We start from the raw sequence: 27,037 nt of genomic DNA, 5'->3' as shown, positions 1-27,037 counted from the left end.
TGATTTTGTTATTTCTTTTCTTCTTCTGTGTTTGGGTGTGGTTTGTTCTTGTTTCTCTACTTCCTTTACATGTTACCTTAGATTGTCTATTTGTACCCTTTCAGACTTTTTGATGTAGACATTTAATGCTATGAACTTTCCATTTGGCACCACTTTTGCTGTATCCCAGAGGTTTTGATAGGTCATGTCATTATTGTCATTCAGTTCAAACAATTTTTAAATTTCCATTTTTATTTCATTGTTGTCTCAATGATCATTCAGAAGCAGTTTAATTTCCATGTATTTGCATGGATTTGAGGGTTTATTTTAGAGTTTATTTTCAATTTTATTCCAATGTGGTTTGAGAGAGTACTTGATAATTACATCAAATTTTGATTTTCTTAAATTTGTTGAGAATTGTATTGTGGCCTATCATATTGTCTGTCTTGGAGAATGTTCCATGTGCTGATGAATAGAATGAATATTCTGCAGTTGTTGGGTAGAATGTTCTTTGAAGATCTGTTAAGTCCATTTGTTCTAGGATATAGTTTAAGGTTGTTGTTTCTTTGTTGACTTTCTGTCTTCATGACCTGTCTAGTGCTGTCAATGGAATATTGAAGTCCCCACTATTGCTGTGTTGCTGTCTATCTATTTCTTTGGTTTAGTAGTAACTGTTTTATATTTAATAAATTTGGGATCTGCAGTGTTAGGTGCATATATATTTAGAATTGTGATTTTTTTTATGTTGGACTAGTTCTTTTATCATTACATAAAGTCTCTCTGTCTTTTTTTAACTGCTGTTGCTTTAAAGTTCATTTTGTCTGATATAAGAATAGCTACTCCTGCTTGCCTTTGGTGTCCATTTGCATGAAATATCTGTTTCTACCCCTTTATCTTAAGTATATTAGTCCTGTGTCTGGTGAGTCTCTTGAAGACAGCAGATACTTGGTTGGTGAGATTTTATTCATTCTGCCATTCTGTATCTTTTAAGCACAGCATTTAGGCCATTTACATTCAATGTTAGTATTGAGATGTAGGGTACTTTTCTATTCATTATACTATTTTTTGCCTGAATACCTTGGTTTATTTAATTGTGTTATTGTTTTATAGGTCCTTTGAGGTTTATGCTTTAAGGAGATTCTATTTTGGTGTATTTTGAGAATTTGTTTCAAGATTTAGATCTCCTTTTAGCAGTTCTTGTAGTGCTGGCTTGGTAGTGGTAAATTCTCTCAGCATTTGTTTGTCTGAAAAAGACTATTTTCCCTTCATTTATGAAACTTAGTTTTGCTGGATACAAAATTCTTGACTGAGAATTGTTTTGTTCAAGCAGGTTAATGATAGGACCCCAATTTCTTCTAGCTTGTAGGATTTCTGCTGAGAAATCTGCTGTTAATCTGATAGGTTTTCCTTTTATAGGTTACCTGGTGTTTTTGTTTGTTTGTTTTTCCACATATTTCTTAAGATTCTTTCCTTCATCTTGACATTAGTTTTTCCAAACTTTTAGATTTCTCTTCTTCCTTGGGAGCACCAGTTATTTTTAAGTTTGTTCATTTAATATAATTCCAAACTTTTTGGAGGCTTTGCTCATTTTTTATTTTTTTTTTCTTTTTCTTTGTTGGATTGGGTTAATTTGAAAGCCTTGTCTTCAAGTTCTAAAGTTTTTTCTTCTACTTGTTCAATTCTATTGCTGAGACTTTCCAGTGCATTTTGCATTTCTCTAAGTATGGCCTTGATTTACAGAAGTTGTGGTTGTTTTTTACTTATGCTATCTATTTCACTGGAGATTTTTCCATTCATATCTTATATCATTTTTTTGATTTCTTTAAATTGAACTTCACCTTTCTCTAGTGCATCCTTGATTGCCTTAATAATCAACCTTCTGAAAACTTTTTCTGGCAATTCAGAGATTTAGTCTTGGTTTGGATCCATTGCTGGTAATCTAGTGTGATTTTTGGGGGTGTTAATCTTATTTTGTTATATTATCAGCATTATTTTTCTGGTCTCTTCTCATTTGAGTAGACTATGTCAGCGGGAAAATGTGTGACTCAGGGCTGCTGTTCAGATTCTTTTGTCCCACAGGGTGTTTCCTTGATGTGGTGTTCTTCCCTTTCCTCTAGGGATGGGGCTGCCTCAGAGTCAAATTTCAATGATTGTTATTTCTCATCTAGCTCCAGCCACCCAGTGGAGCTACCAGGCTCTGGGCTGATACTGGAGAGTGTCTCAAGAAGTCCTGTCATGTGACCCATCTTCAGGTCTCTCAGCTACGGATACCAGCACCTACTCCATTATAGGTAGCAGGGGAGTGAAGTGGACTCTGTGAGGGTCCTTGGTTGTATTTTTGTTACGTGTGCTGGTTTTGTGCTGGTTGGCCTCCAACCAGGAGGTAGTGCTTTCAAGAGCACATCAGCTGTGGTTGTATACGGAGGATCAGGGAGTCAGCAGAGTCATACAGCTCCCAAGAGATTATGTACTTTGTCCTGGGCTAACAGGGTAGGTAGAGAAAGACCATCAGATTGGGGCAGGGTTAGGCTTTTCTGAGCTCAGACTCTTGGCAGGTCTTGCTGTGGCTACTGTGGAGGGTGGGGGTGTGGTTCCCAGGACAACGGAGTTATGTTCCCAGGGGGATTATGGCTCTCTCTGCTGTATCACATAGTTCACCAGGGAAGTGGGAAAAAGCCGGCAGCTCCAGGCCTTACCTTGTTCCCATGCAGCCCACAGCCCAAACAGCTGGTCTCACTCCCAACAGCACCAAGTTTATTTCCAGGAAGCTGGAGACAGCTAAGAACTTGCCCCAGGCTACAAGCCTCCCAGCTGAGAAAGCAAGCCAACTCAGGATTCCTCAGCTATCCCGCAGAGCCTGCAGCTGCAGTCCACCTCTTCCAAAGAGTCTGTGGATTCTCTTGGCTTTCCTGGTATGTTCCTGTGATAGTTCTTGGAGCAAAAGTTCACACTGTGAGTCTCCACACGCTGCTCTGTTGGTCCATATGGTAGCTGCCTCCTCTCCACCATTTTCCCTGGCTCTAGTCATACAACATCTGATGTACCATTTGGTATAAATACAATTTTGATGCTTATTTCATACAGGATAAAGTGAATATACAATGATAAGGGTGTTATAATGTTGTGTCATGGTTATTATATTAGAGTAGATTTTGGATCTATTTGAACATTTCCTCCATTATAGTAATCCTTTTGGACACATGTGCTTGTTGATTGTTCCAAAGTGTTTACTTGACATACCGCAAAGTTGCTTTTTTTTCCCCTTAGATTCAACCTGAAGTCTAAAATAATTAAATAATTAATTAATAATTGAGACTGGACAAGAATGTGGTCACCTTTTCATGTTTCATTAAAGATATAGAAGACCTCTAAAAATCTTCAACTTTTTGTTAAAATTTGTCTAAGAGCCTAGTGTCACCATCTCATGACCAAATCAGGCTTAGCTCCAGGAAGGGAACCTATGTTCTGGGAAGATGTGCATAATTAGAATAAATACCTTAGCCCTAGCTTAGTGATACTCTGTGGATCAGTAGATCCCATATGTATCCCATAACAGGGGAATAATATCCAAATGGCTTATGTATTTCATGTGAATTTTACAAAACAACAAAAAATTCTTTTTTTTTTTTTTCTTTGAGATGAAGTTACACTCTTGTTGCCCAGCCTGGAGTGCAGTGTCATGATCTTGGCTCACTGCAACCACCTCCTCCAGAGTTCAAGGGATTCTCCTGCCTCAGTCTCCCAAGTATCTGGGATTACAGGCATGTGCCACCATACTTGACTAATTTTTGGATTTTTAGTAGAGACAGAGTTTGGTCATGTTGGTCAGGCTGGTTCTGAATAAAAAATTCTAATAAGGTTTTGTAGCATTTCTAGAACTCAGGATTAATGCAATTTCTGATATCTTACTTACTTAGAGGCATAAATACCAGGAAGAAACATTGTAATTGCATGTGAAGAGGTTTAGCTTAATTTTGCTTCATTGGATGGAAGTTTTGATTCAGGTTAAAAAGCATCCACAAATATCCATGTGCCATGTGTGCTGTCCATCTTATTAAGCACATAAGCACAATACTCACTTTATGTGAGAAATTATACCTTCATTTTTTTTTAGAAAGATTATTTTCTCAATGTATGGCTTGTGTATTAAATTGCATTCCCAATGTTAGCAAAGAGAATCATAATTTTTAAAGTGAATCTAAGCTATACTTCAGGTGTGTGACTTTTTGTTAAGCTAAAGGTGAGTCCAAGGTCAGGCACGGTGGCTCACACCTGTAATTCTAGCACTTTGGAAGGTCAAAGCGAGAGGATCATTTGAGCTCAGGAGTTCAGTGCCAGCCTGGGCAACATGACAAAATACTGTCTCTACAAGCAAATACAAAAATTAGGGTGGCATATACCTATAGTCCCAGCTGCTTCAGAGGCTGAGGTGGGAGGCTCGCTTGAGCTCAGGAGGCAAAGGCTGCAATGAGTCGTATTCCTGCTGCTGCAGTCCAGGCTGGGTAACAGAGCAATACCCTGTGTCTCAAAAAAAAAAAAAAAGTATGAGACCAAGTTGTAATATCTCACAGGGTATGTGTTGATTAAACTTTATCCCAACTATTGATTATTCTCAATAAAACTTACAAAACAACTACTTGGATGACAAAATCTTAAATAAATTTGCTTTACCATTCATGTCTTGTACCTGCAAATATTTACAAAGTGACAACTGAAAGAGGTCTTCTATACTTTAAACCAGATGACATTTCTCTAAGTAGGTCACTGTGAAAATAGATTTCTGTTATATAAGTTTTAAATTAATTTCTTGTGGTGAAATGGACAGAATATAATGAAAATAAGTGCGACTGAGGACTGAAGAGTTGTTATTGAAATGAAAAATAACATTTCTAATACACTTTAATATGAGTATTAATTATCAAGAATGTATACCTACATAATCAAAGGGAAGCTAAGTGCCAAATGATGACCTGCATAGTTTGTTTAAAGTAGTTTCTGTGGAAGAAAATATTTGAGTAAAGGTAATCATTATTGAGATTGAATTTTTACTATGGTCATAACTTTTCTGTCTGTTTGTTGGTCCCTAAAGTACTAATTTGAATAATACATTTTCATCTCACTTCAATATAATGCATTTTCTTTATACTTTCATCATCGCTTTAAAACATATTTACTAGAGATATGCAATGGTGCAGAAGTTGAATGACAGAACAGAGAGCAGTGTAGAAATAAAAAATTATAGCCAGTATTTGTAGGTTATATTGGGAACTTGGCAAGATCTCCTGTAGTGGGTGAGGCATGAATGGATCCATTTATCTGCCAGTGTGAAATTAGTTAAGGTTTACCTATGAGACTTATCCAGTTAGAGGGCTAATAAAGACCACTGAGCAAATTTGAGCTGTCAGTAACTTAATTGTACTTTCTCTAATCTATAACTAGGAGACATCTTATTGATCATTGATCATACAACTTTCACAGTAGCATTTAGTGAAGATACCATTTTGATGCTTATTTCACACATAATATAGTGAACATGTAGTGGTGATAGGGTTTGAATTATGTGTCACAATTATAAGAGTAGCCCTTGAGTCTATTTCAACGTTTTCTCCCTCATATTAACCCTTTTGACCACATATGCTTGTAGATTAGTACAGGATATTAACAAGATATACCACGAAGTAGTTGCTTTACTTTTTTTTCTTAGATTTAAACTGAAGTCTAAAAGATGGGCTTTCACAGTCAATAATTGTATTACATCTTAAAATTATTTCCAGAACTATGGTTCTATGAAGTTTTGGGTGAGGCACAAATTTATTTGTTCTTTGTTCAATGTTTAGATATTACTCAATGGCAGAGGGAATAAGCCAACTACACACCATAAAGAGAAAACAATTATTTCCCAAATAAATCTAACCAATTTTAAACATAATATTAGAAATCCATATGAAGGATGACATTAAGAATCTATGAATATCTTATCTAGATGTGAAAACATACTGGCCTGGATAGGTAAGACATGATTTCTTGGCATGATTAATGCTACCAACATATTTACAATAGAAGTGAAAGACTACTCTCAGTTGCATGAAATATTATCAGAGTCTCCATTATAACTGTTGATTGATTGGTTGGCTTACTCATTCACTTGTGAGGCCAAGCCATACATCTATGTTATTATTGGTAGAAGTTAAAGAGCTTAGTCTCATACACTTTCCAAATAAAAATTGCTCTATGTGAATTAAGCAGGAAATTAAAAATTAATTTTCTGACAGAAAATTTTCAGAAACAGGCTGAAGTTCTGGCTGTTTATATAGAGACTATTGTTTATTCAGTAGTAACCCTTATTCATATGCCGCTGTGTTTATAGTGCAGTCGTAGGAGAAAGAAACAACCAGTACTTAACAATTTATGAACTATCTTATCAAAATAGACTGAAGCTTCCCAAGAAAGAAAGGGAGAAAAACGTCTTCCTGAGAAGCCTTAAAACAAGTGATAGCTGTTTTCTATGAGGGCCTATCATTTAACCCTCAAGCATAAGTGATTTTCACATATCACTTCACTTAATCATCACAAGAAAATTATTATGTAAATGGTTCTCCGTTTTGCTCATGGAGACAGCTCAGAGAAACTAAATCTCTTAAGGTCACAGTGCTAAGAGATACAGCTGTGATTAACAGGTTTGCTTGGTTTCAAACCTGTATTGATTATCTTACTATGGCTCAATATAATTTTCACATATATGCTGGGTCTATTTTAGAAATAATTTTTCCTATAATTGATCTTTACATTCTAAATAAACAAGGCTAAGAATCTGTAACTTATTATACACAGAGAGAAAGAATGTAGATGTTTTTAAGTGTCTTGAAAGAGGTTACTACCTCCGATATCTGAAAATTGGGAAATTTGTCCTTGGTAAGCGGCCCATCCTTCACCCTAATTCTTCTTGCTTCTTCGTGTATCTTTAAAAGTCTGTGCTCTTACAATCCAAACACTCTTGACATTTTTTTCCAATCTATGCATTCTCATCTTCAAAATTTTACAGAGATTATCTTTCTCTACCAAGTGTCTGTACTCCTTTCATCTAGAAAGAGAATAATTATATTCTTTCATTTGCTATACTAGGTATTACAGTTTAGTCAATCCTCGTCTCGTACCTTAGAATATTTTATTTGAAAAAGAGAGCTTACTACTCAAGTCTAACATGGTGAATAAGGGCAGCCATATTAACTGGAACGCTGATGTGTGGGAGGGAGGAAATTGCTGTTTTTTTCCTATCTACTATATGAAGCTTTTTTCTTTCTTTTTTTTTCTCTTTCTAGTTTAGCAGCCAGTACCAGAAAGCAGTAGTCTGCAACATGCTATCTCACCTCTGAAGGAATTCCAAACCAGATCTAAGATCTTTCTTTCTCTCTGTTTTTCTCTAATATATCATATGAAATCATCAAATTCCATACTCTCTGGATGATCTCTGGTGCACATATCTCTATTTAACTGTTATTCATCTTTCAGAACTGATCAAATACCATGTCCTCCATGAAGCTTTTATGCCTTCGAATTTTATACTCTGATCTCTTCATTAAACTCTCTGGCATCCATCATTATAATCAGTTGCCTGTCCCTCCCTCCCTCTCCTTCCTTCCTTCCTTTCTTCCTTCCTTCCTTCCTTCCTTCCTTTCTTTCTTTCTTTCTCTTTCTTTCTTTCTCTTTCTTTCTTTCTTTCTCTTTCTTTCTTTCTCTTTCTTTCTCTTTCTTTCTTTCTCTTTCTTTCTTCCTTCCTTCCTCCCTTCGTTTCTTCCTTTCTCTTTCTTCCTCTTTCCTTTCTCTCTCTCCCTTCCTTCCCTCTCTCCCTCCCTCTGTTTTTCTTCCTTTCTTCTTTATTTTCTTCTTTTCCCAAAGTAAACTGTTTGACACATTCTCTCTTTTTTAATATATATCTTTCATTCCTTTTCTGTACTCTTTCAAATGAGAGTATTTCTGAATGAATGGATAAAGATTATATTAGTTTGTGCTTGTGTTGCTGTAAAAATACCTGAAGCTGGGTCATTTATAAAGAAAAGAGGTTTAATTGGCTCATGGTTCTGCAGGGTGTGCAGGAGGCGTGGTGGCAGCATCTGCCTCTGGCCTCGGAGAACTTGTAGTCGTGGCAGAAGGTGAAGGGGAGCCAGCATGTCACATGGTGAGAGTGGGAGCAGGAGTGAGAACGGGAGGTCTCAGGCTTTTAAGCACTTAGATTTTGCATGAACTAACTGAGTGAGAACTCACAACACCAAGTGGATGGAGGTGGATTCATGAGGGATCCACCGCCATAATCCAGTCACCTCCCACCAGGCCTCACCTCCAACACTGGGAATTCGCTTTTAATATGAGATTCAGAAGGGAAAAATATTCAAACAATATTATCCCCCCTTTAAAATTTTCTCCTTTTAAAAACAAAGAAGCTGGCCAGGCGCAGTGGTTCACACCTGTAATCCCAGCACTTTGGGAGACCGAGGCGGGCAGATCACCTGATGTCAGGAGTTAGAAAGACCAGCCTGGCCAACATGGTGAAACCCCGTCTCTACCAAAACTACAAAAATTAGCCAGGCGTGGTGGCAAAAGCCTGTAATCCCAGCTACTCAGGAGACTGAGGCAAGAGAATCGTTTGAACCCGGGAGGCAGAGGTTGCAATCAGCTGAGATTGTGCCATTGCACTCCAGCCTGGGCAACAAGAGTGACACTTCATCAAAAACAAAAACAAAAAAAAGCTGATAAATATTACTCAGTAGACCTAGACTGTATTTTAAGCTCTTGCACTATATCCTTAATGTTGGACAAAATTCTCCATTACTCTATCCCTTCATTTCTTCATTTGCAAAAGGAAGCTAGTAATAGTACCTACCTCATGCAGCTGTTTTGAGTGTTTAATGAACTAATATTTATAAAGCACTTAGAACCCCATCTAGTATATTGCAAGTGCTCCTTAAATGTTAGATTTTCTTACCTCTTACTAGGTAGCTTTGTTAAATAACTCATATACACATTTAAGTATTTCCTCTCTGCCTCACACATACGCCAATACTCAAAGGTTTATATTAATGGCCAACTTAGAATTTGAAGGAATTGTTTAAAATGTCTTATCTGGCTATAAATCTTCTAGCCTCAATTTATTCTGGTTCATTTTTGGTAGCTGTACCTAGAATTTTTTTTTTTAATTTAAAATCCCAATTCCATGGGTTTTATGATTAGTCCTCTTTTAGGACCTATGTCACCTAGGCAAATAGTTACTTGATTTTGTATTTTCTAAATATTCCTGAAAAATGTCAAATTAATTATTTGTTAAAAAATCTAAATATTGATATATACATTCGTAAAGTATTAAGTTTTTTTACTTATGGCTTATGAAACAGATTTTATTATAAAAATTATTTGGAAAGTAATTTACTGAGAATATTCTCATCTCTTTTTAATTGTTTGATTTACAGTTTTATGGACCCATGTCACTTCTGAATTCTAAATAATTAGCATTGAATGATTCTACATTTAATCTTCAAAATAGTCTTGAATAGTTTCTCTTTTCTCACATTTCCACTTTACTTACTTCTGAATTTTTATTTCCATGTCTGGGCAGAAAGCCAAAGGTCGTTAGGCAGAACTCTTTAGTTCTACTTTAGTCAAAATTCAATTGCAACTTCATGAATAAGACTCTTTGGATCCAAGCATCACCCAAAATCTAGCCCTTAGGATGTTGTTTTCCCTAGAGAGCTAGATAGCTTAGGAAACTCGGAAGCAAATAACATGAGTCTAAAGATGCGTGCCTAGCAGTATGCTTACCATTTTTCTAATATATAAACATAATTTAAAACTATATAAATTAAAATGTGTAACTAAAAATATTAAGCCACTGATATTAGCACTTATGTTAGAAAGCCCAGTGTGAAGTGGCTAAAAAAGAGGAGATTGCTCTGGCAAAAAGACTGCATATTTTCAGAAAACAAAACAAAACAAAACCTATTTTCTTCCAGACTGACAGTTGTAAGGTGATCAAATTTCTAAAGTGAGACATGCTCTGCCATATTTCATAGGGATCTATATAGCAATACAATCTGAGCTTTTCTGATAGTTGCTGCAGGCAACTTTGAAGCTGAATAATAAGTTCCAAATTTGAATCCTCCAAATTTCAGATACAGAAGCTGATTTTCTTACAGTAACCAAAAATGGACAATTTCTTAAAGACAGGTTAACATTAGATAATAAAATAGCCAGAAAGCCTACTGACTACACGTTAAAGGATGCTGTCCTTTCCACATGACAAGACATCTGTCATTTCCTAACCAGTTCAACCCTCATCCTCACCATTTTTCCTCTGGGAAAGGGATATTATAAGAAGGGTTTTGTTTTTTTTCTAGTATAGACTCAATTTGAATAAAGTACAATGGTTTTACTGTAGCATGGCTTTATGCTTTGGGAAGCCCAATGACATACAGATTTCCCACTATTCTGTAGCATCTGGTTTTTGTGTCTCAGAATAAGATTTACTTTAGAGTTGTAACTTTTCTTATTTAAATTTCTTTTCTATGTTAAACTTTTTTCAATTAACATATACTTATTATTAGAAAATTTAATGTACAATGGTCAGTTCCTTGTTTTGATCACACCATTCCAAGTGATATGATCTGTCTCTTTTTATGTGTTTTTTACTGATAAGTTAGATTTCTTGGCATGCTCCTTGCTCTGTAGTTTCATTCTCCATGCTGCTATTAATATCTTCTGCCAAGTGTGTTCATGCCTATCCACAGGAGGTTAGAAGATTTCACACCTTAGCAATATGCTCTGCATACCCTTCTAACACCTTATGCCTATGGGAGGCATGGGGTTGGTTGTATTGCAATTCCACTTACAGTCTGTTCTAGAAAGTATGATGAATTTTGTAATATTTACATCACCACACCTACCCTATATTTCTACCCAGCTTTTCATCTTTTCCTCATACTAAAATGGAAGAAGCATCCCTGTTACTTTCAATGGGAAATTTCTACATCTGTTCCCTGGAATCCAATTATCTTCACCTTCTCATGAGTTTTACAATTTTTGATAGTCCCCTTTTTCAAAAGCATCATTTCTTTCAGCAAAGACAATGCTTCTTATTTCCCATATAAAAGAAAATAATTCGTTGAACCCACTTTTCTGATGACACAAAATGCTTTTGTTTCTGCTGTTCATTCAGGAAAAGATATCAGTCAATTGTCTTAACTCATGGTCTTTGTATCTTCACATTCAGTATACTCTTGAAGCCACTGTAATAAATCTCCAATCCTTTGATATATTTTCTGATGTTATTCTTGACAAGTTAACTATTAATAATACTGTCCATCGTGCCAAATCCAATTAACCCTCACTAACCTCAATCAATCTCCTAACAGAATTCACCCCAGTTGTTAGCTCCTTCCTTCCTGGTAAGCCATTTCTTGGCTGCATGCCACTCCCCTTCCCAGTTTTCCCTCTCTCCTTTGGCTGTCACCATCTCCGAACAGATACTGGCCTGCTCTATACTCAATAGGTTGTGTACTTTAGTGCTCAATCTTTTATTTCTTTTCTCTGATAATTCTGTTCCAGATGAGATTATACCATTCCCATTACCTTACCTTTATGCTGATATATCATCTCAAAGTTATATTTCCTGTTTAGAAAGGACAATTGAATTCCATACCCATATTTGACTTTTGCTTTTTATTCCACATGGGTATCTAATGGGCATTTAAGGCATAATCATTAATTTTTCCCAAACTACCTTTCCCTAGCTCTGTTTATCCACCTCAGTAAAGGGCCTATCAATTAAATAGTAGGTCAAACACACATGTGCAAATGGAGTCACCTGTGATGTAATTGCTTTACTAACGCCACTGCAACAAGAAGGCTATGAATTGCATTTCATATATAACAGTATGTTGTACACTTTTTTCCATTATCTTCTATCTTTCCATCTTTGTCCAAGTTGACAAACAATTTTTTTTATAAATTGTTTTCAACTTTCTACAGTCTATGATAAAAAGTAGCCACTGTTTTTTTCAGAACATTAATAAATCTGTTTTTATTTTCTTGAATTTGAAATTCTTCCCATTGCTTTCACAAAAGATACCTTGTCCTACCTTGTCCTAACTCTTGGAGATTCATGTCATTCAGTCTTCATAGCCACGTTGACATAGATTTGTTTTCTAACCAATTCAAACTGTTTCTTTAATTTGGATGTTTGCATCTTGGTTTTCTCTGTTTCATATATTCTTCCCTAGCACTTTTCACAGAATTAGTCCATTTCATCTTTCAGGTCTAGATAAAATATTACTTAAGCTTAGATTTAAAAAGAGAAAAAAGCATTAGAGGCTTTAGGAGAGAAGAGAATATTTCTCTCCTTAAATAGTTGAAGAAATAGTCTGAAGCTTTTCTAGAACATACGATAATTGTTTAATAGTATATATTCAGAGACATGTTAATCAGCTATTGCTAAATAACACATAACTTCAAAACTCAGGGGTCTTAAAAAAAGCTATGTCTAACTACACTGTATGAGTTGGTGGGTTAGCTGAGGGCTAGCTGAATTAGGCTAGCTTTCGGTGCCAGCTCTGTTTATCTCTGGGGCATTCAATCATGCATCTGCACATTTACTAGGTTGATCTATGCTAGGTTGGGAACCTTAATTGGGACAACTTTGCCCCGTGTGTTTCCCTTTCTCCTGCTAGGACAAGTTAATTAGCCCAAGCATGCTTTTCTTGTGGCAGTGGCTTAGGATACAAGGAAACATACAAAGTCTCATGAAACCTAGACCCAGAAAGAAGACAGACACCATCACTTTCAGCTCATTTGATTACAAAAGTAAGCTGAAACCTAACCCAGTATAAGAGAATTCTACAAAATTACATGAATTGAAGAGAGAAAATAATTTGTGGCCTATAATTCAACCTATCTTTATTTATTTTTTTATCTCATTCTTTGACTAAACAAGGGTTTAGTTGAACTGTGATGGAGGTACAATGTTAATAAATGTAAATGTTTTGTTTTTCATTTTATATTTATCTTTAAACCTTAGCTACAATGAAATTTCAAGATAAATTCATCTCTGACTTCAAGGATTCTAAATTTTTTTGAATAATAGCAACAAGAAGTCTTATTATAGGTTTAATATTTTTTTTCATTAAACGTATTATAGGCTTCCAAGAGGTGAGTTCTTTTGGTCTCTCCACTATTAATCGCTGTTTCTGCTATCTACTTTTATTCATGGAATTTGGTAAGACCTTATAAAATTATTCTTTGAATTAGTAATTGAACTTAGAATTAAAGACTGACAGATAAGAATAATTGATATAAGTTCTATAAAAATATAAAGTTGCTATGTAATCAAATATAGAATTTAAAAGTATATTTGAATATTTTAATGTATTTAGATATAATACTTTCCTTGGTTCAGTTGTATTTTCTTCATTATAACATCAAGTAAAAACTTCTCTTTTTTTCTCTAGATACTTCATCAACTACAATGTTGAAGATGACAGATTTTTCAACATTGATGCCAATACTGGAACCATTAAGACTACAAAGGTTCTTGACAGAGAAGAAACTCCGTGGTACAACATCACAGTCACTGCTTCAGAAATTGGTAAACTACTTTATGTATCATAGTAAAAGATGTCACTTGTACAAGAAGACATACTGAAATTTCCTTAGGAGCAGGGCTCTCATAATCTTTATTTTTGATATCAGATCTAGGAGAGTAAGCAGAGTATATTAGATATAATTTCTCATTATCAGATAGCATGAATAAGTCTTATGCCTTCCTCCTTACTGTAATTCTGGCATGGTGATGGAAAAGTGGCATCACAGAACACTTATGCCTCATCCTTGAGTCAAGGGCATTTGGTTCTCCTTCTAATTGGGAGACTTGCTTTTTCATTTGCTTTTGCCTTACTTACACTATCAAGTCATTGGAATGACTTGATATGTGTGATAGTTTAGGAAAAAAGAAAGAAAGAAAAATGTATAATTGCACATTGAGTATTTTGTCAATATTATACCTCTGCTCAAGTTTCAAAAACACTTATAGAACTTACAGTAAAAGAATAATTCTTGGAATTTCAACAGCCAGGTCTAGGCTCTCTTCAAGTAAAATACATGATCTACAGCTGAGGATGACTCTTGTTCTACCTCCACCCAGAATATTCCATTGTGATAAACACCTAAGCTCAGGAAACAACATAAAAAAAATATATCTGTAATACTTCTGGCATCATAAAGTAGATATGACTGTGTTAAATGAAATTAGAATATAATTCTAAGAAAATGAATCCATCTTCATAACAATAAAGTTTTTTTAACATATTCGTAAGTAGACCAAAAGTACCAATTATCCTCACTTTAAAAGTGTACGAAGAGGTTATACATACATTTAGGAAATGTTTTGATGTATTCATGAAAAAACCATGAATATATTAGAGATTAAGAATACTTCACATTTGAAAATAGTGCCATGTAAAGTAAAATCACGTTCTGTTTTTCTTTCAGAGGGTCTAAAACATTAAAAATTTTAACAACTTCATTGATATATAATTCATACAGCATAAAATGAACCCTTTTAAAGTGTATAACTCAATGGTTTCTAGAATATTCACAGAGTTGTACATCCATTACCACAACCAATTTCAAAACATTTTTATTACTACAACAAAAGAAATTCTGCATTACTTAGTCATAATCCCCCACACTCTCTCACCTTAATTCAGGAAGCCATTAATTGACTTTCTGTCTCTATAAATTTGCCTGCTATTGCTTTGTTATATAGAAAAATCATATAATAGGTAGTCCTTTGTGACAGGTTTGTATCATTGAGCATGATGTGTTCAATGTTTATGAATATTATAGTATATGTCATCGGTACTTCATTATTTTATTGCCAAAATTATTCTATTGTATTGATATACCACATACTTATCCATTCTTTACTTGACAAACATTCATCTGGTTTCCATTTTTTTCCTAATATGAATAATATTGCTATAGGCATTGGTGTAAAAGTAGTTGTGGAAATGTTTCCATTTCTCTTGAGTATATGCCTAGGAGTGAAATTGCTGGTAACTCATATGGTAACTCTATGTGTAGCCACTTGATGAACTAGCAGATTGTTTTCCGATGTGGATGCACTGTTTTACATTTCCGACAGCAATAGGGTTTCCAATTTCTTCATATTTCCACCAACATTTGTTACTATATGTCTTTTTATTATAGCTATTCTAGTGGGTGTGAGGTCGTATTGCACAGTAGTTTATGCATGCTTCTATTGCCCTTAGTTATGTAGCAGTCATGAGGCTACTTCAGTGTTTTTGATTCTACTTGGATTTTGGTGTCTGCAAAATTAGCTCAAGTGGCTTCCATTTATAGTAGTTTTTCAACATAATATCTCTGTAAAAGTAACCTTTCACTAATTACTTTTAAAGGGGTTCTCTAAAGAATCCATGAGTGAGTTCAATTGTAATCATTTCTGGTTATTTTCATCTTCAAAATAGCCAGACCTTAGCAATTGTGAATCCTTAATAATGTAAGAACAAATTAAATGGCAGTTAAATAATAAGGACTCATTAAAAATTGTTTAAGAAATAAAGGGATGAATGGAAAAACATATCCAAGAAAAAAATTATGAGGGTTAATATGGTTTGGTTGTCCTCACCCATATCTCATCTTGAATTGTAGTTCGCATAATTCCCACGTGTCATTGGAGGGACCCAATGGGAGGTAATTGAATCATGGGGCCGGGTCTTTCCCATGCTGTTCTCATGATAGTGAATAAGTCTCAGGAGATCTGATGGTTTTATAAAGGGGAGTTCCCCTGCACACGCCCTCTCTTGCCTGCCACCATGTAATATGTGACTTTGCTTCTCCTTTGCCTTCTTTCATGATTGTGAGGCTTTCCCTGCCATGTGAAACTAAGTCCATTAAACCTTTTTCCTTTATAAATTACCCAGTCTCAGGTACGTCTTTATCAGCAGTGTGAGAACAGACTAATACAGTAAATTGATACCAGTAGAGTGGGGTAGTGCTGTAAAGATACTTGAAAATGTGGAAATGACTTTGGAATCAGGTAACAGTCAGAGGTTGAAACAGTTTGGAGGGCTCAGAAGAAGATAAAAAAATGTGGGAAAGTTTGGAACTTCCTAGAAACTTGTAGCGCTCGGAAGACAGGAAGATGTGGGAAAGTTTGGAACCTCCTAGAAACTTGTTGGATGGCTTTGACCAAAATGCTTATAGCAATATAAACAATAAAATCCAGGTTGATGTGATCTCAGATGGAGATGAGGAACTTTTTGGGAACTGGAGCAAAGGTGACTCTTGTTGTACCTTAGCAGAGACTAGCAGCTTTTTGCCCCTGCCCTAGAGATCTGTGGAACTTTGAACTGGAGAGAGATGATTTGGGGTATCTGGTGGAAGAAATCTCTAAGCGACAAAGAGTTCAAGAGGAAGCAGAGCATAAAAGTTTGGAAAATTTACAGCTTGATGATGAGATAGAAAAGAAAAACCCATTAACTGGGAAGAAATTCAAGCCTGCTGCAGAAATTTGCATAAGTAACAAGGAACCAAATGTTAAACACCAAGACAATGGGGAAAATGTCTCCAGGGCATGTCAGAGAACTTCAGAGCTGACCCTCCCATCACAGACCCAGAGACCTAGGAGGGAAAAATTGTTGTATGGGCTGGGCCCAGGGCCCCCTGCTGTGTGCAGCCTAGGTACTTGGTGCCCTGCATCCCAGTCGCACCAGCTGTGGCAGAAAAGGGCCAAGGTATAGCTTGGGCAGTGGCTTCCTAGGGTACAAACCCTAAGCCTTGGCAGCTGCCACATGATGTTGAGCCTGAGGGTAGATAGAAGTCAAGAATTGAGGTTTGGGAACCTCCTCCTAGATTTCAGAGAATGTATGGAAACCCCTGGACACCCAGACAGAAGTTTGCTCCTGGGGTGCATCCTCATGGAGGACCTGTAAGGCAGTACAGAAGGGAAATGTGAGGTGCAAGCCCCCACACAGAGTTTCCACTGGGGCACTGCCTAGTGGAGCTGTGAGAAGAGGGCCAATGTCCTCCAGACCCCAGAATGGTAGATCCACTGACAGGTTGCACTGCACACCTTAAAAAGCCACAGACACTCAATGCCAGCCCTGAAAGCAACTGGGAGGGGTCTTGTACCCTGCAAAGCCACGGGGTGGACCAGCCTAAGCCCATGGGCTTGCATCAGCATGATCTGGATGTGAGACATGGAGTCAAAGGAGATCATTTTGGAACTTTAAGATTTGACTGCCCCACTGGACTTCAGACTTGCATGGGGCCTGTAGCCCCTTCGTTTTGGCCAATTTTTCCCATTTGGAATGGCTATATTTACTTACTTAATTCCTGGACCCCCATTGTGTCTAGGAAGTAACTAATTTGCTTTTGATTTTCCAGGCTCATAAGCAGAAGGGACTTGCCTTGTCTCAGATGAGACTTTGGACTGTGAACTTTTGAGTTAATGCTGAAATGAATTAAGGCTCTGGAGGACTGTTGGGAAGACATGATTGGTTTTGAAATGTGATGACATCAGTTGTGGGAGGGGCCAGGAGTGGAATAATATGGTTTGGCTGTGTCACCGCACAAATATCATCTTGAATTGTAGCTCCCATAATTTCCACATGTTGTGGGAGGGAGCTGGTGGGAGGTAATTGAATCGTGGAGCTTGTCTTTTCCAGGCTGTTCTGGTCATAGTGAATAAGTCTCATGAAATCTGATAGTTTTATAAAGGGGAGTTCTGCACAGGCTTTCTCTTGCCTGCTGCCACGTAAGATGTGACTTTGCTTCTCCTTTGCCTTCTGCCATGACTGTGAGGCCTCCCCAGCCTCAGATATGTCTTTATTAGCAGTGTGAGAACAGACTAATACAAAGGCGTTGAGCTAATTCTTCAGAAAAGAGAATCAACTCCAGAAGCATTTCAATCAGAAGCCATGCTTTAGATTAATTTTTATTCACTACCTCACTCCAAATAATCTTTGAATTAAGTAGAATATAATTTATGAATATATATGAGTTCATGCATTCATGAAAATTATGTTATTTGCAATCATCAACAAAATAAATGCCTGTTTTTACCAAGTAACATCCTAATTATATATTTACTTGGTAAAATATAGGTATATTTTTATTATGTGCAATACTTTATACTGGGTTTGAGTTAATCTATATCTACTAAGTAAAGCAGAACAGTAAATTGTAATGTTCTGAGTTTTTAGGTGGTAATAAAGCAACCTTGGAGAACACCTCAATGAGCATTACTAAAATATAATTTAATTCTAATCATAAACAGGTGTATAGAAAGAAAGAGCACTAGTAAAGATTTTATAGCCATGTCGGGAGACTGTATTTAGAAATGAAATGCATGCACCGATTGCTTGGCTTAATTGCCTGTTAATGTCATTGGGAACATTGCCATGTACAATTGTTTGTCAACTTTAACCTCAACATCATCCACGCTACCCAAGTATTTTCTGATATATTCTGTTTTGGAAGGGTAGCTGATACTTTTTCAAATTGTATTTTTAAAAATCTTCTTAATGTACAGTTTCTGAAGAGCCAGTTGTTTTGTGAAGTGACATTTAGTGGTGAATGTTTGTAAGTACTTTTTTAAGGCTACCTAGGGATTTATGCCAACAGGAGAAAGGTGCCTCCTCTGGGCAGATGAGGCATTGCAGTAGAATTTAGGAATGAATGAGGGCAAGGGAAAAACAGTGCTCCTTCCTTCTTGTGAGTAGGCCTTGTTTCAGGGTCGTACAAGATATCAATATAAATATTCCAGTTCCTAAATCTGTGCTTATTCTAATATGGCCCTGTAGGGAAGCTGATGTTTGGTGAGCCCAGTCGTTGGTCAGGTTATTTTAGCTCACTAACGTTTATTTTGTTATTTATTTTTGAAATTTATATTGTGAAGTAAATTAACTCTTACAAATGTAAAGATGACATTATGAGTATGATAAATTCAAGATACTGTCTATGGTCAGGGACCTAGAAAGTGTTGTATTCTCATCATACATCACAGTTTTTGGGAAAAAGTACTTTCTAAGTAAAGACCTACAGAACATTTCTGCGGTGGGTAACACCATCTTCCCTCTATGCAATCTATAATACAGCTATTTGGTAATTCGAATTAGTTTTCTGTTGTTGTGTAACAGATAATAATATGATTTCCGTAGGTCAGAAGTCCAGGTGGGCTCAACTGGGTTCTCTACTTAAGGTCTCAAAATGCTGAGATCATGTGCCAGTTGGGATGAGCTCTTCTCCAATGGCTATGAGATTCTTACTGGATAGTAAACTTTCCTTCAAACTTATGTGCTATCACTCAATTTTCCCTTTATGCATCCCTGGTATAATGCATATTATGCATATTTTCATTCCAACTCTTTGTTAGGACCTATAAATAAGGCATCAGTGACTGCCTAATAACCAAAACCTATCAGTACTTCTTACCTTTTATCTTTCCCTCATTTCTTTGTGACATTTGACTATGTTCATCATTCTTTTACCTCTCAACATTTTCTGTATTTTAGCTACCATTCCAGTATGCTGGTATTGGGTACTTTATAATCTTTATCCTAATGTATCTTTCAATTAACTCATGCAGAATATATTAATAAATGATACTTGCTAGTCAGTGTGGTATTTTAGACACTGGAGATATTGAGAATATTATTTTGCCTTTGTGGCATTTGAGTGTTATTCATAAGACAAGGTAAGTAGATAATTGCATTATGGAAAATTACTGCAGAAAGAGGATTTTTTAGAGATAAGAGAGATTTTTTAGGGGCTACAAAACTGGTAGTTTAATCACTCTAAGAGGATCAGTGACGGTTTCATAGAGAGGATAATGCATGGATTCAGTCTTGAGGTGAGGGATAAGTAAAGGTTGCCCTGCATATTCTCTTCTGATTCCAAATGTGTCTGAATTTGTGTATTAGGATTCTCCAGAGAAACAGAGCCATAGGGAGGATGTGTGGGTGTGTGTGTGTAATGTGTACGTGCATATACACACACTTATATATGTACATATATTGAGATATGGAAATAGATTGATAAATAGAGAAAGAGAGAGAGAAAGAGAGGGGGGAATGGATAGATTCATTGTAAAAAATTGGCTCACATGATTATGGAAGCTGTCACATCCCAAATCTGCAGACTCTGTATCCCACTTTGAGTCTTAAGGCAGGCAGACTGCTATAGAACCAGAAAAAGCTCATGTAAAGCTGTAAAGCAGGAGAATTCTCTGTCACTGGGCAGGGGGATTACTTTGGTTCTAATCAGGCCTTCAACTGATTGAATGAGGCCCACTAACAATATGAAAGACCATCTGCTTTACTCAGTCTCCTGATGCAAATGCTAATCTCATCCAAAAACACCTAGAATAATATGTAACTATACATATCTGAGCACTCCATGGCTCAGTCAAGTTGACACATAAAATTAACCATCACAGTACCGTAGACTGTATCATTTGCACCGTTATCTGAGTGATCTTTCACAATATCTGGATCTCAAACCTGACTGCACATTATATTTTTGAATCACCTCGAGTGCCATACCCACTGCTCAACTGAGATTCTGAGATTCATTTTTTCCTGGAGAAGGTCTTCAGCATTTTACATTCCAAACCAGTAGCTCTCAAAGTGTGTTCCATGGGAACAAATAATGCGGATCCTCAGGCCTTGGCCCAGATCTAGTGAATCAGACACTCTGTGGTTGAGGCCCAGCAACCCTGGTTGTACCAGGCCTTACATGTGTTTCTCATTCATGCTAAAGTTTAAGGACCATTGCCCTATATGAATCTAATGTAAAGTTAAGGTTAAGAAACATTGTTTCTAACCACAATTTGATTTAAATCATAGCTCCATTTAGTTCCAATCCTATGACAAACACATGCACAGAGATACATACACATTTCCTCATTGTCTAAGAAATAAACTCCACGTGTATCAATTTCCTTAACAAGACTCAGCTCTCTCTGTTTTCAGCTTAATCCTCTGAAAAATGTGTATTATCCTTTTAGTCATAGTCCCCAAACAGGCCAGGTTTTTTCAATAATTTCATAATCCTTTCATCTTTCAGTGACCTGTTTTCATTTTGCTCCTCTTTCCAAAGTTATTTACTGGTAAGAACTGTTTCAAATGTCACAACTGTAAAAGTTTTTCAACAACTTAGACAAATATACAGTTTCTTTTCTTCCACAGTTAAATGTTGTGCATGCATTAAGTATAACACTTATCGCATTTCATTGTAGTATTTTTTCACCTCTGTGGGCTTGTAACCATGTCAAGTTTAGAAATCTGGTCTAACTTATCTTTGTTCATCATAGTATTGTCAAATACTTAGTGAATGTCTTGGTGTATAGAATGTGGTTAGTAAATTTTGTTAAATACATAAATATATTTTGCTCCTAGTGTCTCCACCCGTCATACCAGCTCAACAACTTCATGATTCACTACACAATTTATTCTTCATTTAATGCAAATATCCTATTTAACCTTGTTCTGTGCACTAAATGTAAAAATTTCTTTGACCTGATCAATTCACCAAAAGGAAACTCTACTCATTCATTGCTTGTATAATAGATAAATTTCCAAAAGAGCCAAAGTTTGGGAGATGATACTTTATTGAAACTTTCAATGTGTCTGAAAGCTTCTGCTATTTCCGGAATTTACAAATGAAACAACAAAAATTGCGTATTGTATACATTGCTTCAGCTCTCTTTTTTACTTTTTCTTTATAAAGATTATATACATAAGAGTCCACAAACCAATGTTTGTGTTATCTTTATTCATTGAGTCTTTTTGGTTATTTTTTTTCTCGACTCTCATGCAAACATATCCAAAGACTAGAATCCACAAATTTCAAATGCAATCCAACTGTTAATGTCAGATAATAGAAATGAAATTTAGTGTTTGTGAGTGTATTCCTCGTTGCCTTTTAATATGAAGTTATTTTTGGTTAGCAGCTGCATCTAGCAATATAAAAACCCATTACCTCGGAGTGAGTATTTTTAAGTCCCTGTAGCTTATAAACATTATTTTGTTATTATCAATGTGCTTATTTTGATGTATGCAATATGTCTTCCACAAATGTGTTTGTATTACCAATTTCCCTTAGCACACAAAGAGATCCTAATTGGCACTTTTTCTTAGCTCGTGGAGGGAATAGCACAGAAAGAAATCAGTATTGCCTTAACCAATGATCAAAAGTAATCAAACGAAATGCTTTTCAGAAATGTTGTGTATACATATATGTATCAATCCATTGCCATATAACAGATTACTTCATATTGTAGTAACAGAAAACATCAATAAACAATAGTGTGTTACACAGTCTCTTTGGGTCAGTAATACAGGAACAGCTTACGTGGGTGATTCAGGTTCAGAGGTATTCAAGAGGTTGTCACCCAGATTTTGATTAGGGCTGTAATTATTTCAAAATGTGACTGGGCCCTGTGGAGATGCTTCCAACATGTCTCACTTACATAGCTAGCATGTTGGTGCTGGTTTTTGGCAAAGAACTCAGTTTTTCACATTGTGGACTCCTTCATAGGACTGCTGAGTGTCTTGATTGTCATGGCAGCTGGCCAACTCAGAGTGAGTTACTCAAGAATGAGTGACCTGAAGGTAACCATCTTCTTTATGACCTAGCCTCAGAAATTACACATTGTTACTTCTGCAATATTGTACTTAATATTATTAAATATGGAAAACCTTGTTAAATATGGAAAGCCATTATACAAGGATATGAATACCAGGCTGGAATAATTGGTGTCGTCTTGGAGGTGGCTGCCAGAATTTGTTCGAATGTTTTCACTTATATGTAAAAAAGCACACAAGTAAAAATACTTGAATTTGTTCTCAAATTTAAAAGAGATTTATTGGCTCATGTATCTGTAAAGTTCATAGGTAAATTAAGCTATGAGTTTGCTTTGATCAGGTCTCTGTCTCCAATTCTCCCTGATTTTTCATCTTCTGAATTTTTTAACGTCACCTTTTTCCTTCATGTTGCTGTAGTATAGTAACAAGTAACAAATTGTATGTTAACTTGTAACATGGTAATAAGATGAGTGACGCTAAAGTTGGGTTCATGCATTCTCATTCACAACCTGGGGAGATAAATTGTCATATTACATAGCCATTAAAAATGTTGCTGCTTTCAGTTTTTTTTTTATGTATTAGTCTCCTTTCACTGCCTTAAAAAATGTATTTAATACATGAACTTTGTCCATAAGTGGATGAATTATTGTGGCAAAATGAAAGGTATGTGGACACTGACTCAGGACCACCAGGCCTATATTTTTATTATTACTCATGGTTAACTCCTTTCATACCTTTGTAGGTTCTACAGCAATTTGATGAAACAATCACAGTATCCACCACATTTACTTAATGTGCCAATACATTTGATGATTTATTAATTGCAATATCCCGGTGTTAGTATCATATTGTAGGACAATTAGAACAAGTTTCTTTATTCAAAAGAAACTTCAAATCACTCAAATAATTTTATACAGCATTGCTAGATGTTTATTTTATAGGTTTCCTTTCATTAAATTTCTAATACCTCTTCCAATTTCCTTACATGTATTGTATCAGATAACATTGCTTCTCCAAAAACTTATAAAATAAGAACAATCAGAAAGGGGTTTCCATATTCCTGTGCCATCCTATCTATCAGCCTAGCTAGTGGATGTTGATATCTATAAATATGGCTTTCTTCAGGTTCCTGAAACGCACTGTCCATGCCAAGTCTCTGGCCACTCCTTCCCAGGACCTTATACTGTTCTTATTTGTCTTCTGTGAGACAATGCTGTTTCTATTTTATCCCGTTTCCTGAATTCTTACTTTTTCACTGTCTAAAGCATGCCCCTGTCCTCAAAAACATTCTTTATTTTCTATCTGAAAATAAAATTAATTCATGCAAAGCAAACAAAACCTGAAAACATCTCTTGATCTAACATTCTCCTCCAAATACATCTCTGTTATCTCATTCTTTTGACTGAAAAACTCCTTGAAATAATTTATTCTGTTCACAGTTTGTACTCTCTTTTCTTCCATGCTGTTTTAAATCCATTCTAACAAGACTCTTGACTTTGCTACTTCAGCACAATCATTCTCAACCTCCATGTCGCAGAGTCCAAAGCCTAATCCTATTCCTCTACTCAACAAAGCATCAACATTTGATACAATTAACAACTCTTTCAAGAAAAAGATTCTTTCTTTGGCTTACGGACATAATATCCTTTTGATTAACTCCATCCTTCATTCCTTGAAATAATTTACTCTGCTTATAGTTTGTACTCTCTTTTCTTCCATGCTGTTTTAAATCCATTCTAACAAGACTCTTGACTTTGCTACTTCAGCACAATCATTCTCAATCTCCATGTCCCAGAGTCCAAAGCCTAATCCTATTCCTCTACTCAACAAAGCATCAGCATTTGATACAATTAACAACTCTTTCAAGAAAAAGATTCTTTCTTTGGCTTACGGACATAATATCCTTTTGATTAACTCCATCCTTCATTGGCTCTTCTTTCTGCATGCTGTTTAGTTCCTCCTCACTTCTCTATGTATTGAATTGTGAGACACCAAGTTTTACACTTTAAATGTGTCTTGAGTTGTTGCCAAGGTGATTTCATTCAATCTCATGGATTTGATAACTCTCAAATTTTAATCTGCAGCTGCAATGTTATTCCCCTGAATTCCATATTAGCCACTTTAATATCTCCTCCTGGAGGTCTCAAACTCGACATGCTGCAAGTAAATATCTGTAAAATCTGATTTCTCCCTCAATCTTCTTCAGATGTCTTATCTATCTTTAGAATGATGACTATAGTCCAGATTGCTTATATAAACCATGCAGTCATTTGTCTCTTCTCTGTCATATTCCACATCCAATCCATTGGAAACTTTTGTCAGCTATACCTTTAAAAACTATTTATAAGTCAACTATTTCCTATCATTTGTCTCACTTCCACCACACTTTGAATAACTTTCACCCCTTACCTGGGGTATTTTAAGAGCTTTTTTTGGGTCCTAACCTTAGCTTCCTTTGGGCTTTGTGTCTTAATCTTAGACTTCTTGTTATTCACCCAACTGTCATAATGTGCCTTTTAAATCATAAGTGATACTACATACTACTAAGTCAAATCAAATACTCTCAAATAAATGAAAATATGACACTCATAATGAATGAACCAAGATACAAACGCAGGCACTCACACATATACAAATATCTTGTCAAAAGTTAAAGATAAGGAATGTCTTCTCTTTTCACCTTAGTTCTGGGTAGAGGAAATGAAAATATAAAAATGTTAATCATCCGAAATTATGTATAAGGCACTTCTTAACTACTGCTTCAGATCATCTTGGTGTCAACAACCCAGTGACAAGCATAAATGCAGAATATTTTCAATAGTTTAAAATATTTAGTATTTCAATAGAAGCAATACATTGATAAAGTTTATGTTGTTACTAAAAGGTCATTGGAAAGAAATTTAGAATGATGCATTAGAAAAATGTTGTCAAATGGAAGTCTAACATTTTGAAAAAAAGACATAAAAAAATACACTGGCTGCAAATTTAATGCCTCAGAATACATCACTCTTATTAACAAGTCAGCTTTCATGGAGAGCAATTTACATAGTAAAATTACCATTTTAATGTGTAAAGTATAATGAATTTTGCAGAGACATCTAGTCACTTTCCACAACCTTTGTCCACAAAAGTTAAAGTTAAAGTGATTTCTCTTCTCTCAGCTCCAACTCCTGGTAACTACCTATAGTTTTGCCTTTTTCAAATGTAATGAGAATGACAAGTAGACACTGTGGACACCTTTGAGTCATTCTTTTCAGGAAGCTTTTGCGTTAATGAGTCAAGCTTATGAGTCATTATTTTCAGGAAGCCACGCCTGGCTAATTTTTGCATTTTTTTTTAATAGAGACGTGCTTTCACCATGTTGGCCAGACTGGTCTGGAACTCCTGATCTCAGCTGATCCACCCACGCCAGCATCCCTAAGTGCTGGGATTACAGGTGTGAGCCACCATGTCCAGCCCAATTTTGTTTTTGTGTGTGTGTGTGAGAACACACATTTTAACTTGTCTTGGGTAAATAGCCAGGTGTGGGATTGTTAAACAAAATACCATGTTTGAGTTTATGGAAACATGCCAAATTGCTTTCCAAACTGGCTATACAACTTTGCATTACCATCAGCAGTTGCTTCACGTCTTCCGCATATGTTGCCAGGGTATTTTTCCCCGTCATTCTAATAAGTATGTAGTGACATCTTATTGTGGTTTTTATTTGCATTTCACCACAGAGAAATGATGTTGAAAATATTTTCATGTGTCATCTGCATTTTCTTCTTTAGTGGATTTTCTGTTCAGCATTTTGCAAAATTTTATGAAGTTGTTTAGATTTCTATTGTTTGAATTTGAGATTTTAATATATGCAGATATATGCATTAATCAGATGTTCATTTTTTTGAATATATTCACATATTTGTGTCTTATCTTTTCATTTTCTTAATGAACGCTGTATTTAGTGAGTTTTTCAAGGAACATTTTCTTGAAAATTACAATTTATTGGAGGTGGAGCCAAGATGGCCAAATAGGAACAGCTCCGGTCTACAGCTCCCAGCGTGAGCGACGCAGAAGACGGGTGATTTCTGCATTTCCATCTGAGGTACCGGGTTCATCTCACTAGCAAGTGCCAGACAGTGGGTGCAGGACAGTGGGTGCAGCACACCGTGCGCGAGCCGAAGCAGGGCGAGGCATTGCCTCACTCGAGAAGCACAAGGGTATGTTTATTGCGGCACTATTCACAATAGCAAAGACTTGGAACCAAGCCAAATGTCCAACAACGATAGACTGGATTAAGAAAATGTGGCACATATACACCATGGAATACTATGCAGCCATAAAAAATGATGAGTTCATGTCCTTTGCAGGGACATGGATGAAACTGAAAACCATCATTCTCAGCAAACTGTCGCAAGGACAAAAAA

General features: G+C 36.0%; 1 protein-coding gene across 3 annotated transcripts in view; it reads left to right on the top strand.

Annotated features, from left to right (window-relative positions):
* The window catches only part of CDH18 (cadherin 18), a 525,645-nt gene that overhangs the window by 445,485 nt on the left and 53,123 nt on the right, over positions 1-27,037 (top strand). For all 3 annotated transcript variants that reach the window (XM_054488979.1, XM_054488980.1, XM_054488981.1), the window contains one exon: positions 13,470-13,606. In XM_054488979.1, coding sequence (XP_054344954.1) covers positions 13,470-13,606 — 137 coding nt within the window. The remainder of the gene's footprint in view (positions 1-13,469; positions 13,607-27,037) is intronic.

The sequence above is a fragment of the Pongo pygmaeus genome, chromosome 4, assembly GCF_028885625.2.
Source record: "Pongo pygmaeus isolate AG05252 chromosome 4, NHGRI_mPonPyg2-v2.0_pri, whole genome shotgun sequence".
NCBI lineage: Eukaryota > Metazoa > Chordata > Mammalia > Primates > Hominidae > Pongo > Pongo pygmaeus.
This window is presented reverse-complemented; position numbering and strand designations above follow the sequence as displayed.